This window comes from Loxodonta africana, chromosome 1 (assembly GCF_030014295.1).
Source record: "Loxodonta africana isolate mLoxAfr1 chromosome 1, mLoxAfr1.hap2, whole genome shotgun sequence".
In the NCBI taxonomy this organism is placed as follows: Eukaryota; Metazoa; Chordata; class Mammalia; order Proboscidea; family Elephantidae; genus Loxodonta; species Loxodonta africana.
This window is the reverse complement of record NC_087342.1, coordinates 163,865,423-163,883,065: the sequence shown is the minus strand read 5'-3', so window position 1 is coordinate 163,883,065 and position 17,643 is coordinate 163,865,423. Positions and strand designations below refer to the sequence as shown.

The following is a 17,643-nucleotide window of genomic DNA, read 5'->3' as shown; positions in this document are numbered from 1 at the left end:
TTTTAGAAACTAGGAGGGACGGAGTTTAGGGACTTTGTCTTTCTGTAAGCGTCTTGGTTCTTATGTGCTTTGAACACATATAAACTACCTTGCTTGGGCTCCCACTCATTGAACATTACTTAATCAGATGCAGTGTTGTAAGCCAACAGCGTTTAAGAGCATATAAATGGGTATTTGTCAGAAGAAAAGGAATGAGTTTAAACAAATAGTCCTGCAATGTTATAAATTCTAAGAATTTGGTGTTTTATTTTGTTAGTCCCCTGTGTTAATGTAGAAATTTTTACTGATTCCGTCTTCTAATATTGCTGACAGAGTACTCGTCTGGCAGTTTGTCATATTGTGGTGGCTTACGTGTTGCTGTGATGCAGGAAGCTATGCCACTGGTATGGATCACTCATGTTAGACAGTTTCAGTGGAGCTTCCAGCCTAAGACAGACTAGGAAGAAGGACCTGGTGATCAATAGCTAAAAAAAAATTGGCCTGTGAAAACCTTATGAATAGAAATGGAACATTGTCTGATATAGTGCTGGAAGTGAGCCCCTCAGGTTGGAAGACACTCAAAATATAACTGGGGAAGAGCTTTCTCCTCAAAGTATAGTTGACCATAATGATGTGGGTGGAGTAAAGCTTTTGGAGTGGTCATATGCTTGCCAAAATGATAAGAAACAGCTTCAAACATCCATTAATGATCAGAATGTGAAATGTAGGAAGGATGAATTTAGGAAAATTGGAAGTCATCAGAAATGAAATGGAACACATTGATATCCTAGGCATTAGTGAGCTGAAATGGACTGGCATTGGCCATTTTGAATCAGATAGTCGTATGGTCTACTATGCTGGGAATGACAAGTAGAAGAGTAATGGTGTCACATTCATCATTAAATGGAACATTTCTCGATCTGTCGTGAAGTACAATCCTGTTAGTGATAGAATAATATCCATATGCTTATAAGGAATACCAGTTAATCTGAATATTATTCAGATTTACTCACCAACCACCAAGGCCAAAGAAAAAGAAATTGAAGATTTTTACCAACTTCTGCAGTCTGAAACTGATCAAACATGTAGTCAACACGCATTGATAATTACTGGTGATTCGAATGCAAAAGTTGGAAAAAAAGAAGGATCAGTAGTTGGAAAATATGGCCTTAGTGATAGAAATAATGCCAGAGATCACATGGTGGAATTTTTCAAAACGAATGACCTATTCATTGCAAATACCTTTTTTCAACAACATGAATGGCGACTGTACACATGGACCTCGCCAGATGAAATACAAAGTAATTAAATTTTTATGGAAAGAGGTGATGGAGAAACTCAATATTATCAGGCACAACAAGGCCAGAGGCCAACTATGGAACGGACCATCAATTGCACCTATGCAAATTCAACTTGAAGGTGAAAAAAATTAAAACAAGTCCACAAGAGCCAAAGTACAACCTAATTATATCCCACCTGAATTTAGAAACCATCTCAAAAATAAATTTAACATATTGAATAGTGTTGACCAAAAACCAGACAGGCTGTGGGATGACATCAAGGACATCATACATTAAGAAAAGAAGAGATCATTAAAAAGACAGGAAAGAGGAGGCGGGGCCAAGATGGCGGACTAGGTGGATGCTACCGCGGATCCCTCTTGCAACAAGACTCGGAAAAACAAGTGAATCAATCACATACATAACAATCTACGAACTCTGAACAACAAACACAGACTTAGAGACGGAGAACGGACAAATACGGGTAGACAGTGATCGTTTTCAGAACCAGGAGCCAGCGTACCAGGCAGGTGACCTTCGGAGCCCGATCTGGGGTAGAGCCCAGGGGGGCAGACGGCACAGACAAGGGGCCCAACCCTACCCCCTGAACTCATCCCGGGAGGGAGCCTGGCTGGTTGGCGCGGGCGGCGTAGTGGCGCAGCCGGTGGGAGAAGCACCCGGGAGGCAGTGACTGATCTTGGAGGGGGGAGAGCAGCGTCCCAGCCGGGGAGCTCTCCCGCCAGGAGTTTGGCGGCAAGCGGGCGTGGCGCGAGCATGGGGATCAGCTATATTTCCCTAAAGCGACCCAGGGAGGGGGCCCAGACGTTCGTGCGGGTGACGCCCACCCAGTTCGCGAGTGCGGCGTGGCGAACCGGAGGGAAAAGTCCCTGGGAGGAAGTGCCTGGTCTTGGAGCGGGCAGAGCAGAGTCCCAGCCAGGGAGCCGTCCTGCCGGGATTTTGGCGGGCGCGGGCGGAGCGTGAACGCGGGGATCAGCTCTATATTCTGAGGTGCTACACTCCTAGCTCTCTGATCCCTCCCCCACCCTCCCCAGGCGGCTCCATTAACATCCGAATACCCTGAGCCAGAGGGAGAATTCAGATAGGGATCTGACTGCATTTTTTTTTACCTGATTACCTGGAAAAACTAGTTTCCCAGTGATGGCTCGGAGACAGCAGTCCATATCAAACCACATAAAGAAACAGACCATGGCAGTTTCTCCAACCCCCCAAACAAAAGAATCAAAATCTTTCCCAAATGAAGATACAATCCTGGAATTATCAGATACAGAATATAAAAAGCTAATTTACAGAATGCTTAAAGATATCACAAATGAAATAAGGCTAACTGCAGAAAAAGCCAAGGAACACACTGATAAAACTGTTGAAGAACTCAAAAAGATTATTCAAGAACATAGTGGAAAAATTAATAAGTTGCAAGAATCCATAGAGAGACAGCATGTAGAAATCCAAAAGATTAACAATAAAATTACAGAATTAGACAACGCAATAGGAAGTCAGAGGAGCAGACTCGAGCAATTAGAAGGTAGACTGGGACTTCTGGAGGACCAGGGAATCAACACCAACATAGATGAAAAAACATCAGATAAAAGAATTAAAAAAAATGAAGAAACCCTAAGGATCATGTGGGACTCTATCAAGAAGGATAACTTGCAGGTGATTGGAGTCCCAGAACAGGGAGGGGGGACAGAAAACACAGAGAAAATAGGTGAAGAACTCCTGACAGAAAACTTCCCTGACATCATGAAAGACAAAAGGATATCTATCCAAGATGCTCATCGAACCCCATTTAAGATTGATCCAAAAAGAAAAACACCAAGACATATTATCATCAAACTCGCCAAAACCAAAGATAAACAGAAAATTTTAAAAGCAGCCAGGGAGAAAAGAAAGGTTTCCTTCAAGGGAGAATCAATAAGAATAAGTTCAGACTACTCAGCAGAAACCATGCAGGCAAGAAGGGAATGGGACGACGTATAGAGAGCACTGAAGGAGAAAAACTGCCAACCAAGGATCATATATCCAGCAAAACTCTCTCTGAAATATGAAGGCGAAATTAAGATATTTACAGATAAACACAAGTTTAGAGTATTTGCAAAAACTACACCAAGACTGCAAGAAATGCTAAAGGAGATTGTTTGGCCTGATGACCAATAATATCAGGTACCAGCACAATACAAGGTCACAAAACAGAACGTCCTGGTATCAACGCAACTCAAATAGGGAAAGCACAAAAACAAACAAATTAAGATTAATTCTAAAAAACAAATAAATAAACAAAATAATACACATAACAGGGAATCATGGAAATCAATAGATAAACGATCACAATAATCAAAAAGAGGGACTAAATATAGGAGGCATTGAACTGCCAGATGGAGAGTGATACAAGGTGATATAGAACGATACAAGTTAGGTTTTTACTTAGAAAAATAGGGGTAAATAATAAGGTAACCACAAAAAGGAATATCAATTCCATAACTCAAGAAAAAAGCCAAGAAAATGTAACGACTCAAATAACATAAAGTTAAACATTATGAAAACGAGGCTCTCACAATTTACTAAGAAAAACGTCTCAGCACAAAAAAGTATGTGGAAAAATGAAATGGCCAACAACTCACATGAAAAGGCATCAAAATGACAGCACTAAAAACTTATTTATCTATAATTACGCTGAATGTAAATGGACTAAATGCACCAATAAAGGGACAGAGAGTCACGGACTGGATAAAGAAACACGATCCATCTATATGCTACCTACAAGAGACACACCTTAGACTTAGAGACACAAACAAACTAAAACTCAAAGGATGGGAAAAAATATATCAAGCAAATAATAAGCAAAAAAGAAGAGGAGTAGCAATATTAATTTCTGACAAAATAGACTTTAGACTTAAATCCGCCACAAAGGATAAAGAAGGACACTATATAATGATAAAAGGGACAATTGATCAGGAAGACATAACCATATTAAATATTTATGCACCCAATGACAGGGCTGCAAGATACATAAATCAAATTTTAACAGAATTGAAAAGTGAGATAGACACCTCCACAATTATAGTAGGAGACTTCAACACACCACTTTCGGAGAAGGACAGGACATCCAGTAAGAAGCTCAATAGAAACATGGAAGACCTACTTACAACAATCAACCAACTTGACCTAATTGACTTATACAGAACTCTCCATCCAACTGCTGCAAACTATACTTTTTTTTCTAGTGCACAAGGAACATTCTCTAGAATAGACCACATATTAGGTCATAAAACAAATCTTTGCAGAATCCAAAACATCGAAATATTACAAAGCATCTTCTTAGACCACAAGGCAATGAAGCTAGAAATCCATAACAGAAAAACTAGGGAAAAGATATCAAATACTTGGAAAATGAACAACACCCTCCTGAAAAAAGACTGGGTTATAGAAGACATCAAGGAGGGAATAAGGAAATTCTTAGAAAGCAACGAGAATGAAAATACTTCCTATCAAAACCTCTGGGACACAGCAAAAGCAGTGCTCAGAGGCCAATTTATATCGATAAATGCACACATACAAAAAGAAGAAAGAGCCAAAATCAGAGAAATGTCCCGACAACTTGAACAAATAGAAAGTGAGCAACAAAAGAACCCATCAGGCACCAGAAGAAAACAAATAATAAAAATTAGAGCTGAACTAAATGAATTAGAGAACAGAAAAACAATTGAAAGAATTAACAAAGCCAAAAGCTGGTTCTTTGAAAACATTAACAAAATTGATAAACCATTGGCTAGACTGACTAAAGAAAAACAGGAAAGGAAACAAATAACCCGAATAAGAAACGAGAAGGACCACATCACAACAGAGCCAAATGAAATTAAAAGAAACATTTCAGATTACTATGAAAAATTGTACTCTAACAAATTTGAAAACCTAGAAGAAATGGATAAATTCTTGGAAAAATGCTACCTACCTAAACTAACACATTCAGAAGTAGAACAACTAAATAGACCCATAACAAAAAAAGAGATTGAAACGGTAATCAAAAAACTTCCAACAAAAAAAAGTCCTGGCCCAGACGGCTTCACTGCAGAGCTCTACCAAACCTTCAGAGAAGACTTAACACCACTACTACTGAAGGTATTTCAAAGCATAGAAAAAGACGGAATACTACCGAACTCATTCTATGAAGCTACCATCTCCCTGATACCAAAACCAGGTAAAGACATTACAAAAAAAGAAAATTATAGACCTATATCCCTCATGAACATAGATGCAAAAATCCTCAACAAAATTCTAGCCAATAGAAGCCAACAACACATCAAAAAAAATAATTCACCCTGATCAAGTGGGATTTATACCAGGTATGCAAGGCTGGTTTAATATCAGAAAAACTATTAATGTAATCCATCACATAAATAAAACAGAAGATAAAAACCACATGATCTTATCAATCGATGCAGAAAAGGTATTTGACAAAGTTCAACACCCATTTATGATAAAAACTCTTACAAAGTAGGAATTGAAGGAAAATTCCTCAACATAAAAAAGGGCATCTATGCAAAGCCAACAGCCAATATCACTCTAAATGGAGAGAACCTGAAAGCATTTCCCTTGAGAACGGGAACCAGACAAGGATGCCCTTTATCACCGCTCTTATTCAACATCGTACTTGAAGTCCTAGCCAGGGCAATTAGGCTAGACAAAGAAATAAAGGGTATCCAGATTGGCAAGGAGGAAGTAAAGCTATCACTATTTGCAGATGACATGATCGTATACATGGAAAACCCTAAGGAATCCTCCAGAAAACTACTGAAACTAATAGAAGAGTTTGGCAGAGTCTCAGGTTATAAAATAAACATACAAAAATCACTTGGATTCCTCTACATCAACAAAAAGAACACCGAAGAGGAAATAACCAAATCAATACCATTCACGGTAGCCCCCAAGAAGATAAAATACTTAGGAATAAATCTTACCAAGGATGTAAAAGACCTATACAAAGAAAACTATAAAACTCTGCTACAAGAAATTCAAAAGGACATACTTAAGTGGAAAAATATACCTTGCTCATGGATAGGAAGACTTAACATAGTAAAAATGTCTATTCTACCAAAAGCCATCTATACATATAACGCACTTCCAATCGAAATACCAATGTCATATTTTAAGGGGATAGAGAAACAAATCACCAATTTCATATGGAAGGGAAAGAACCCCTGGATAAGCAAAGCATTACTGAAAAAGAAGAAGAAAGTGGGAGGCCTCACTCTACCTGATTTCAGAAGCTATTATACAGCTACAGTAGTCAAAACAGCCTGGTACTGGTACAACAACAGGCACATAGACCAATGGAACAGAATTGAGAACCCAGATATAAATCCATCCATGTATAAGCAGCTGATATTTGACAAAGGACCAGTTTCAGTCAATTGGGGAAAAGATAGTCTTTTTAAGAAATGGTGCTGGGATAACTGGATATCCATTTGCAAAAGAATGAAACAGGACCCATACCTCACACCATGCACAAAAACTAACTCCAAGTGGATCAAAGACCTAAACATAAAGACAAACGATAAAGATCATGGAGGAAAAAATAGGGACAACCTTAGGAGCCCTAATACAGGGCATAAACCGAATACAAAACATTACCAAAAATGATGAAGAGAAACCAGATAACTGGGAGCTCCTAAAAATCAAACACCTATGCTCATCTAAAGACTTCACCAAAAGAGTAAAAAGACCACCTACAGACTGGGAAAGAACTTTCAGCTATGACATCTCAGACCAGCGCCTGATCTCTAAAATCTACATGATTCTGTCAAAACTCAACCACAAAAAGACAAACAACCCAATCAAGAAGTGGGCAAAGGATATGAACACACATTTCACTAAAGAAGATTTTCAGGCAGCCAACAGACACATGAGAAAATGCTCCCGATCATTAGCCATTAGAGAAATGCAAATTAAAACTACGATGAGATTCCATCTCACACCAACTAGACTGGCATTAATCCAAAAAACACAAAATAATAAATGTTGGAGAGGCTGCGGAGAGATTGGAACTCTCATATACTGCTGGTGGGATTGTAAAATGGTACAACCACTTTGGAAATCCGTCTGGCGTTATCTTAAACAGTTAGAAATAGAACTACCATACAACCCAGAAATCCCACTCCTCGGAATATACCCTGGAGATACAAGAGCCTTCACACAAACAGATATATGCACACCCATGTTTATTGCAGCTCTGTTTACAATAGCAAAAAGCTGGAAGCAACCAAGATGTCCATCAATGGATGAATGGGTAAATAAATTGTGGTATATTCACACAATGGGATACTACGCATCGATAAAGAACAGTGACGAATCTCTGAAACATTTCATAACATGGAGGAACCTGGAAGGCATTATGCTGAGCGAAATGAGTCAGAGGCAAAAGGACAAATATTGTATAAGACCACTGTTATAAGATCTTGAGAAATAGAAAAAAAGGAGAACACATACTTTTGTGGTTACAAAGGGGGGAGGGAGGGAGGGAGGGAGAGGGTTTTTTATTGATCAATCAGTAGATAAGAACTGCTTTGGGTGAAGGGAAAGACAACACTCAATACAAGGAAGGTCAGCCTAATTGGACTGGACTAAAAGCAAAGAGGTTTCCGGGATAAAATGAAAGCTTCAAAGGTCAGCGGAGCAGGGGCTGGGGTCTGGGGAACAGGGTTTGAGGGGACTTCTAAGTCAATTGGCAAAATAATTCTATTATGAAAACATTCTGCATCCCACTTTGACATGTGGCGTCTGGGGCCCGAAATGCCAACAAGCGGCCATCTAAGAGACATCAATTGGTCTCAACCCACCTGGAGCAAAGGCAAAGGAAGAACACCAAGATCACACGACAACTAAGAACCCAAGAGACAGAAAGGGCCACATGAACCAGAGACCTACATTATCCTGAGACCAGAAGAACTAGTTGGTGCCTGGCCACAATCGATGTCTGCCCTGTCAGGGGGCACAACAGACAACTCCTGAGGGAGCAGGAGGCCAATGGGATACAGACCCCAAATTCTCATAAAAAGACCATACTTAGTGGTATGACTGCGACTAGAGGAATCCCGGAGGCAATGCTCCCCAGACCTTCTGATGACACAGGACAGGAACCATCCCCGAAGAAAACTCATCAGGCATGAAAAGGACTGGTCAGCAGGGGGGAGAGAGATGCTGATGAAGAGTGAGCTAATTAAATCAGGTGGACACTTGAGAGTGTGTTGGCAACTCTTGACTGGAGGGGGGATGGGAAGATAGAGAGAGAGGGAAGATGGCAAAATTGGTACGAAAGGAGAGACTGAAAGGGCTGACTCAATAGGGGGAGGGCAAGTGGGAGAAGGGAATAAGATGTATGTAAACTTACATGTGACAGACTGTTTGGAATGGTAAATGTTCACTTGAAGCTTAATAAAAATTAATTAAAAAAAAAACAGGAAAGAAAAGACAAAAATGGAAGTCTAAAGAGATTCTGAAACTTACTCTTGAATATGGAGTAGCTAAAGCGAATGGAAGACTTGATGATGTAAAGAGCTAAACAGAAAACAAAGTACAGCTTGAGAAAACAAAGTAAAGTATTATGATGAAATGTGCAAAGACCTGGAGTTAGAAAACTGAAGTGGAAGAACATGTTTGGCATGTCTAAAACTGGAAGAACTGAAGAAAAATTTTAAGCCTCAAGTTGGAATATTGAAGGATTCTACAGGCAAGATACTGAACAATGCAGGAAGCATCAAGGGAAGATGGAAAGAACACCCAGAGTCACTATACCAAAAAAAATTGGTCAACATTCAACCATTTCAAGAAGGAGCATAAGATCAAGAAGCAATGGTACTGAAGGAAGAAGTCCAAGTTGCACTGAAGGCACTGGCGAAAAACAAGGCTCTAGGAATTAACCGAAAACCAATTGAGATGTTTAAACAAACAGATGCAGTGCTGGAAATGCTCACTTGTCTATACCAATAAATTTGGAAGACAGCTACCAGGCTAACACTGGAAGAGATCTATGTTTTTGTCCATTCCAAAGAAAGATGATCCAACAGAATACAGAAATTATAGAACAATATTACTATCACATGTAAGTAAAATTTTGCTGAAGATAATTCCAAAACGGTCACAGCAGTACATTGTCAAGGAACTGCCAGAAAAGTCAAGCTGGATTTAGAAGACTACATGGAATGAGGGTTATCATTGCCTGATTCAGAAGAGGACGTTGAACAAGGGACACCCTTGCTGATGTCAGACTGATCTTGGCTGAAAGCAGGAAATACCAGAAAGATGTTTTTCTATGTTTTATTGACTATGCAAAGGCATTTGACTGTGTGGCTCATAACAAATTATGGATAACATTGCAAAGAAGGGGAATTTCAGAGCACTTCATTGTGCTCATATAGAACTTGTACATAGACCAAGAGACAGTCATTCAAAGAGAACAAGGAGATACTATGTGGTTTAAAGTCAGGAAAGATGTGTGTCAGGGCTGTAGCCTTTCTCCATACTTATTCAGTCTGTATGCCGAGCACATAATCTGAGAAGCTGTAGTATACGCAGAACAGTGGGGCATCAGGATTGAAGGAAGACTTATTAACCACCTGGGATATGCTTATGACACAACCTGCTTGCTGAAAGTGAAAAGGGCATAGATACTTACTGATGAAGATCAAACACCACAGCATTCAGTAGGGATTATACCTCAACATAAAGAAAACAAAAGTTATTACAACTAGACCAGTAAGGAACATCATGATAAATGGAGAAAATACTGAAGTTGGCAAAGATTTCATTTTACTTGTATCCATAATCAATGCCTGTGGAAGCAGCAGTCCAGAAATCAGATGATCTATTACATTGGGCAAATCTGGTACAAAAACTTCTTTAAAGTGTTAAAAAGGCCAAGATGTCACTTTAAAGACTAAGATGTGCGCCTGACCCAAGCCATGGTATTTTCAGTCACCTCATATACATGTGAAAAGTGGACGATGAATAAGGAAGACTGAAGGAGAATTGATGCCTTTGAATTACGGTGTTGGCGAAAAGTAGTGAATGTATCATGGAGTGCCAAAAGAACGAAGGAATCTGTCTTGGAAGAAGTACAGCCAGAATGCTCCTTATGAAGCAAGGGTGGCGAAACTTGGTCTCACATACTTATGTTAGTAGGTTGGACCAGTCCCTGGAGAAGGACATCATGCTTGGTAAAGTAGAGGGTTAGTGAAAAAAAGGAAGACCCTCAACAAGATTGTTTGACACAGTAGCTGCAACAATGGCCTCAAATGTAGCAATGATTGTGAGGATGGCGCAGGGCTGGGCAGTGTTTCATTGTGTTATACATGGTCACTATGAGTCAGAAATGACTGGACAGCACCTAACAACAACAATTTATATTTTAAAAAAGTTCAAGATGAGTCATTTCACATATTTCTTTGGGAAGCTGTTGATGATGAGTTAGTATTATCTAGCAGAATTTGTATTACCAAATATATATATATATATATATATATATATATATATATATATATATGTGTTTGTATGTTTTTTTGTCTGTGTGTATATATGTATACATATATATGTTTGATCCATAAGCCCGTTCTGAAATGTTTTCTACTCTTTCCATGCATGTTTACAATTTTATACCATGCTTTATAACATTGTCCATTTTCATAAAACAAAAACAAAACCAATCCCATTGCCGTCAAGTTGCTTCCAACTCATAGCAATGCTATAAGATGGAGTAGAACTGCCCTATAGGGTTTCTGGGTTATAGGGTTTCCAAGGAGTACCTAGTGGATTCGAACTGCTGACCTCTTGGTTAGCAGCCAAACTCTTACCCACTACGCCACCAGGGTTTCCATCCATTTTGGTAGTATCTAATAATAATAATAATACTCTTAAGTTTTATGGGATTTTTTAATAATAATAATAATACTCTTAAGTTTTAGGGGATTTAAACGAATAGATTTTTAACTTTTTATAAGGATTGCGATAAAGAAGCTGAAAGCCAGCATAGTTTAATAGGTTTTTTTTAAGTAGTTTTTTTGAATACATGCATTGAAAATTATTTTCCTTAAATTTCTTTGGAGGGAAGGAAATACTCTTGAAGAAAGTAATCTTCAGAATCCTGTTACTTTATCACTGTTCTCATTCACATCTATTTTTTGATATAAATTTTATGGTTAGAAAATAGTGATCCCATAAAATCCTCTTAAAGCTACCAAATTGTATTTGTGTTCTTTATCAAGCTGCCTTCGTATGACAGGTTATTAACCACGTGCTATCCTTTTTTTATTCTCTCTTAGAAGCAGTGGTTTCTTGCTGTTTAGCGTTTTCTAGCTTTTAAGCTGATTATCTTTCACTTTTGTTTAATCTGGATGTATATATTCACCATCCTCTTACCTCCATTTATATAACTAGAAAATATAAGGTAGGTGAAAAGTGAGTGGATATAGTGTACTGACCTTTTAGTTGTGGGTGGTTGTGAATTAGTTTCTATTTTCAGGGCTGATTTGGAGAATGTTTAGTAAAGGTTGTGTCAGAAGATCAAAATAGCATCAGCTCATGATGTCAAGTGACTGTGTTTTGAGTAGTTATATAAGACTCTTTTTTTCAGTCATAATCACGCTCTAAAAGAATATAAGCTTCTACATTGTTCTTCAGTGAAATTTAAGAGTGCTGTTAAGGTTATTCATTTCATTTCTACTTGTTCATCCCTATAGTTAGCCAGGTCCATCAAGAAGGAACTATATATTTAAGCATTTGTTGCTTTATAACTTGATTTTTAAAAATTACCTATTATGTTCAGACTTACAGGATTCCAGCATAGTCTGATTGAGGCCGGACAAAATTATCAGCGAGATACATTTATTTTCCCCTTTCGTTTTTAATTTCGTTATTGGAATGATTGCAAATGTATATAATGGTATTTTATTACTATCACGTTTGCTTAAAATTTTAATGACATTAGCATAACATTTAGTACTCCACTCAAAGTATTTAAAATTTCTTTCTTGAAATATTTAACATACATTTCTGATAGTAAGTATATGTCACTCATATTTTCAGAAATTCTGCTTCATGTCTGTTTTGCTGATTGTATGTCTTCAGAGCCAATTTAACTTTTCTTTTAGTTTAGAATTTAAGTGCAAATTGTTGGAATCCTGTATTCTTTTTTTTAACACTGAAAGCTAGTTAATTATAAATTCAATCATTATAACCTATAATAGGTGTGTAAGATTTATGTAGGAAAATACTTTTCAGAACTATAAAATGTATTCCTAATATAGATGGTACTGTATCTTATTTCATAATTTTGAGGTATAATAGATCTTTATTTGTCACTTTTCATTTTTAAGGCTGATGAAGTCATTTTACGGGGCTTTATTTCTTGTGATTGAGAGTTAAATGACTTATTCAGATCATGTAATGAAGCAATGACAAAAGTCTGGGAATTGTAAAGATCTGACAGTGAAGTAGAAAGCTTAATTTTTCCATCTTGATGCTGTGCATAATTCTTTCCCCGTTCTATATTTATAAGATCTTGTAATTTGATAATAAACTTGCACTGTGCTTCTTCAGAGTGGGGACCAAGTCTCTTTCTTCATTCTCATTCTTCCTAACCTGGCAGCAGTACCTAGAAACTAGTTAGTCCTCAATATAATCAGTGTTTATTGACTTAGATTGCTCCCAACAACATTCATTTAGTTCCTTTAGGACTGCAATAAGTCCCTGGGTGGCGCAGTTGGTTAAGTGCTAGACTACTAACCAGAAAGCTGGCAGTTCAAACCTACCCATAGGTACCTCAGAAGTAAGGCCTGGTGATCAAGCTCACTGTCTTGAAAATCCTGTAGAGCAGTTTTTCTTCTCTGCACACACGGGGTCACCATGAGTCAAAATTTACCTGATGGCATCTAACAAAAACAACAGCAACAGGGCTGCAGTGAGCCACGATACTACTACTTGGAAAGATTTAATTAAACTCAGAAGGTAATCTTGTTGGAAGAAAGATTTTCCTGAATATTGAGTTAACCAAATCACGGGCCTGAATTGTACCTTGTAAATCTTGAGTTTTGAGTGATCTGGCTTCCATTAGTGGTTCTTGTCTTCTATTTTTTTTTTTTTAACTGTAAATCTGTTAAAAAGTAGACCATACTCTTTCTCTGTTTGCCTTAGTCATCTTCTAAATAGGTTCTGAGCTATCATTAATAAATTTTATTTCATTTATAAATAAATAGTAATGTATATTCAACTTAATATAGTAAAACCTAGAGATAGGGAAATACTTTGTGTAAAATGTAAAGAAGGAGCCCTGGTGGCTCAAAGGTTAAGTGTTCAGCTGGTAATTGAAAGATTGGTGATTTGAACCCATCCAGCGGCAACTTGGGAGAAAGACCTGGCTCTCTGCTCCAGTAAAGAGCACAGCCTAGAAAACCCTATGGGACAGTTATATGCAGTCACATGGGGTCACTATGAGTCAAAAATCGATTAAAAAATCTACTCAGCACCTAACAGCAACAACTACAGTATGTGAAGAGTATTTTTATTCTGTTATTGTATTAACAGTAAATGCTAATTGAATAACTATTATGCTTATTGAAGTTGTATAGATAAGTTATTTCAAAGTTATAAAATTGAATTTTTGTATTTCTTAAGTTTTATGTAAGAATTTATAGTGTTAGTAACAAACTCTTTAGTCTGTAGGAAAAGAACAAGTGGAGGCTTTTCTTAAACCTCATGTAATATCATTTAGACATTGTTTTGAAGAGAAAAGCGCTCCTTCAAACATGTAACTGAGTATATCAGTTTTAAACAATGAATTGGTAGATTATTGTGCTATTTTATGTTTTGGTGGTGGGGGAAATGTTTTTCATATAAGTTAAATTGGGTCTGAGATTTGTAAAAATTAAGTTTCTTAAATTTGCTTTGTAGAAAATTGCAAAAGAATTTTAGGAGAAAATGCTAGACCTAGTTATGGTTGCCAAGTCACTATTCATTCTGAACAAGAAAAGCAGTTAATGAAACAATATCGCCGTGAAGAAAAACGAATTGCCAGACGAGAAAAAAAGTTTGGAGAAGATGGAGAAGTTTCAGGAGAAGCAATAATGTACTTTGATCCTAAGGAAATGCGGATACAAAGGTAATAAATGCCAGAAGCTGATAAATGCTTGTGCTGGAATTGGTACTTTTACATATAATTATCATTTTTTAGTTCAGTTTTAGCAATTTAGTTAATTCTTCTAGTCGTGTTTTCTTACAAGAATAGAATTTTGTTGCACAAAAACCTTATTTTCTGGGATAAGAAAGCAGGGATCTGCTTAATTAGAATATTCTTGGTTGCATTCACATTGGTGAGAGATTTAGATTATAGAAGTAAGCTATATTTAGATCTTACGTACACACCACTGGGTTAAGATTTATGAAATCTACGTAAATTTATTGGGACTCTTTTTTTTTTTTTTCCTTTTCTATCTCAGTGAATAAAAAATACCATGTTGTTATTCTGAAGTAGAAAAGGAAAAATGAAATAAAGACATTACCACCCTCAGTTCTTTAAACATCGAAACTCATTTAAAATACCTTGTTAAACATCTTTGGATTGTGGAAGACAAAATCAGCAAGACCATTAAGTCAAATTTGTCAGTTTATCTAAAATAGTATCTAAAAATGTGAAAAACTCTCTTTGGTTGCCCAGAAGATTTCAGGATTGCTAATATCCTCCTTTTAGTTTAATTTCTTCTTTTTTAGAATGTAAGGCTACCTGTAATAATTATTATAGTGACCTTGTTTTATGCTTTCCAAGACAAAAAAAATGCAAATTTGGCCTATTATTTTTGTGTTTATAGAGAACAGGCACTTCTGAATGCTAGAAGCTTTCCAATCCTGAGCAGGCCGAGAGAGACAGGTGTTGGGAAAATACGTTATCCCCACGTTTATGATTCCCAGGCTGAAGCCATGACAACATCAGCATTCATTGCTGGTGCAAAGGTATGCCATTGGTATATGACCCCTTTTGGGTAATATGTCTATTATGAGAAAATAACACAGATTTTCTTAATTTCCATTGTGACTCTAGTACTAGTTGAGTATACTTTATTAAATTGTACTTAAAAATATTGAGGAAGATGAGGTAATGGAGTGTATGGAAAGTTCCTGACATGTAGTAGGTACTTAGAAAATATTTGTTCTCTTACCTTTCATTGTTTATGCAACTTGTATTTTTGAGGTTTATAGTTGAATCACTGTTTTGAGTAAACTTTTCTGCTGTAATATTACACATTTTTTTGTAAGTTATATGAATACTTCTGTCTTCAGAAATACATTTGGCTCATGTGTTACATGAGAAAGGAGCCCCAGTGGTGCAGTGGGTAAGCATTTGGCTGCTAACCAAAAGGTCGGTGGTTCAAACCTACCAGAGGCTCCTTAGGAGAAAGATGTGGCAGTCTTCTTACATTAAGATTATGACCTAAAAGGCCTGTTGGGCAGTTCTACTCTGTTCTGTGGAGCTGGTATGAATTAAAATCAACTTCATGGCAACAGGTTTGGTTTTGGATTATATGAGATACCCAATACATGAATGCTTTGTGTGTATGTGGTTGTTTGGTTTGGTTTAGGCCAGCTTTCCTTTAAATTAACTATATTAATTTACCAGTGTTATGTCATAAAACCCTGTAGTGTTCCTTATCTTTCTCTCTAAGAATTTTTGTCAGAACAATTGTTGTATTTTTAATTATTATTGTATTTTAATTTGTGATGCTTATAGCTGATTTTACCAGAAGGAATCCAAAGAGATAATAACAGGATCTATGAAGAAGTAAAGATTCCCTACAGTCAACCAATGCCAGTTGGCCTTGAGGAAAAGCCAGTTTATATCCAAGACTTAGATGAGGTGAGATGAATGTTTTATAGAGCTGATATTTTTTGATGCCTGGTATGTATAATGAATGGATGTGTCTTAGAATATCCATTAAAAAAATTAATATTTGGCTAATACAGTACAGAGACATATGCTGCTGATGACTATAAGAGCAACAATAGGGGACTTTATATTTTCAAAAATGCATATACACGTACTTTCATTCACATATAAATATATTTATGTGTATGTATGCTGGTAGTGTAGTGGTTAAGAGCTACAGCTGCTAACCAAAAGGTTGTCAGTTCGAATCCACCAGGTGCTCCTTGGAAACCCTGTGGGGCAGTTCTACTTTGTCCTCTAAAGTTATTATGAGTTGGAATTGACTCCATAGCAACAGATTTGTTTTTTTTTGGGGGGGGGGGAGTGTACATACTTCTATATCTACATGTTTATGTTGGTAATTTCAGCTAGTCTTTGATTTAAGGGACCCCTAGTGGTGCAGTGGTTAAGTGATTGGTTGCTAACAGAAAGGTCAGTAGTGTGAACCTACCAGCGGCTCTGTGGGAGGAAGATGTGGCAGTTTGGTGAAGATTACAGCCTTGGAAACCCTATTGGGTAGTTCTGCTTTGTCCTATAGAGTTGCTATGAGCCTGAATCAACTCTATAGCAACAGGCTTGGTTTTTTGGTAAGGTAACTTACGTAAAATATTTTAAGGGATTCATATGTTGATACATCAAATGGTCGAACTGCGATAAAACAAAATACTTTCTTGGGTGGGGGGAGTGGCTAAATTCTAAAGTGTTTTCTTTATTGTCTTCAACTTTTGAATTTTGAACAATTTCAAACCTGTAGAAAAGTTGTGTGAGTAATAACATCCCTTCACCTATATTCACCGTTTGTTAAAATTTTGCCACATTTGCTTGATCACAAAATAAATATTTTTAATATAGTTTAAAATATACATACTATTTAAAGTTAATCTTTTCCGTCACCAAAATGAAGTTGCTGAGTTTTTTCACATATAAGGCGTATAAGTCGTTCAGAAATATCAGCAAAAATACAGGTGAGCAAAAAGAACAACGTGAATACTCACACGTCCACCTACCTATAAAAACCTACCTATAAAAAAAAAATAGTCAACCATAATTAATACCTCTCTGTACATATTTGTTTTTGTATTTTGCTTTACAAAAATGGAATTATGTCATATATACTGTTGCGTATGTGTAGCTATTTATATATTTATATTTAATGTTTATATATTTATATATAGATATATATACCCACGCGGTACATATATCTTTTTATGTTAATAGATATATTTTTGAAGCATCATTTTTAATGACCCCACAGTATTCCATTTGATGGCTTTATTATTTTTTACACTATTTCCTTATTGTTTAAAAAATATTTAGGTTCTCTATAACAAGTTTTTATAGTAGAATAAAATTGTAATTATATTTTATGTCAGTGCTTTTCATCCTATGCATCAGAATTTC

The 17,643-nt window shown here is 36.9% G+C and overlaps 1 protein-coding gene across 6 annotated transcripts in view; it reads left to right on the top strand.

Annotated features, from left to right (window-relative positions):
* ASCC3 (activating signal cointegrator 1 complex subunit 3) overlaps window positions 1–17,643 on the top strand; it is a 412,820-nt gene that overhangs the window by 73,759 nt on the left and 321,418 nt on the right. For all 6 annotated transcript variants that reach the window (XM_064289237.1, XM_064289246.1, XM_064289242.1 and 3 more), the window contains 3 exons: window positions 14,217–14,424; window positions 15,131–15,272; window positions 16,048–16,173. In XM_064289237.1, the coding sequence (XP_064145307.1) occupies window positions 14,217–14,424; window positions 15,131–15,272; window positions 16,048–16,173 (476 nt within the window). The remainder of the gene's footprint in view (window positions 1–14,216; window positions 14,425–15,130; window positions 15,273–16,047; window positions 16,174–17,643) is intronic.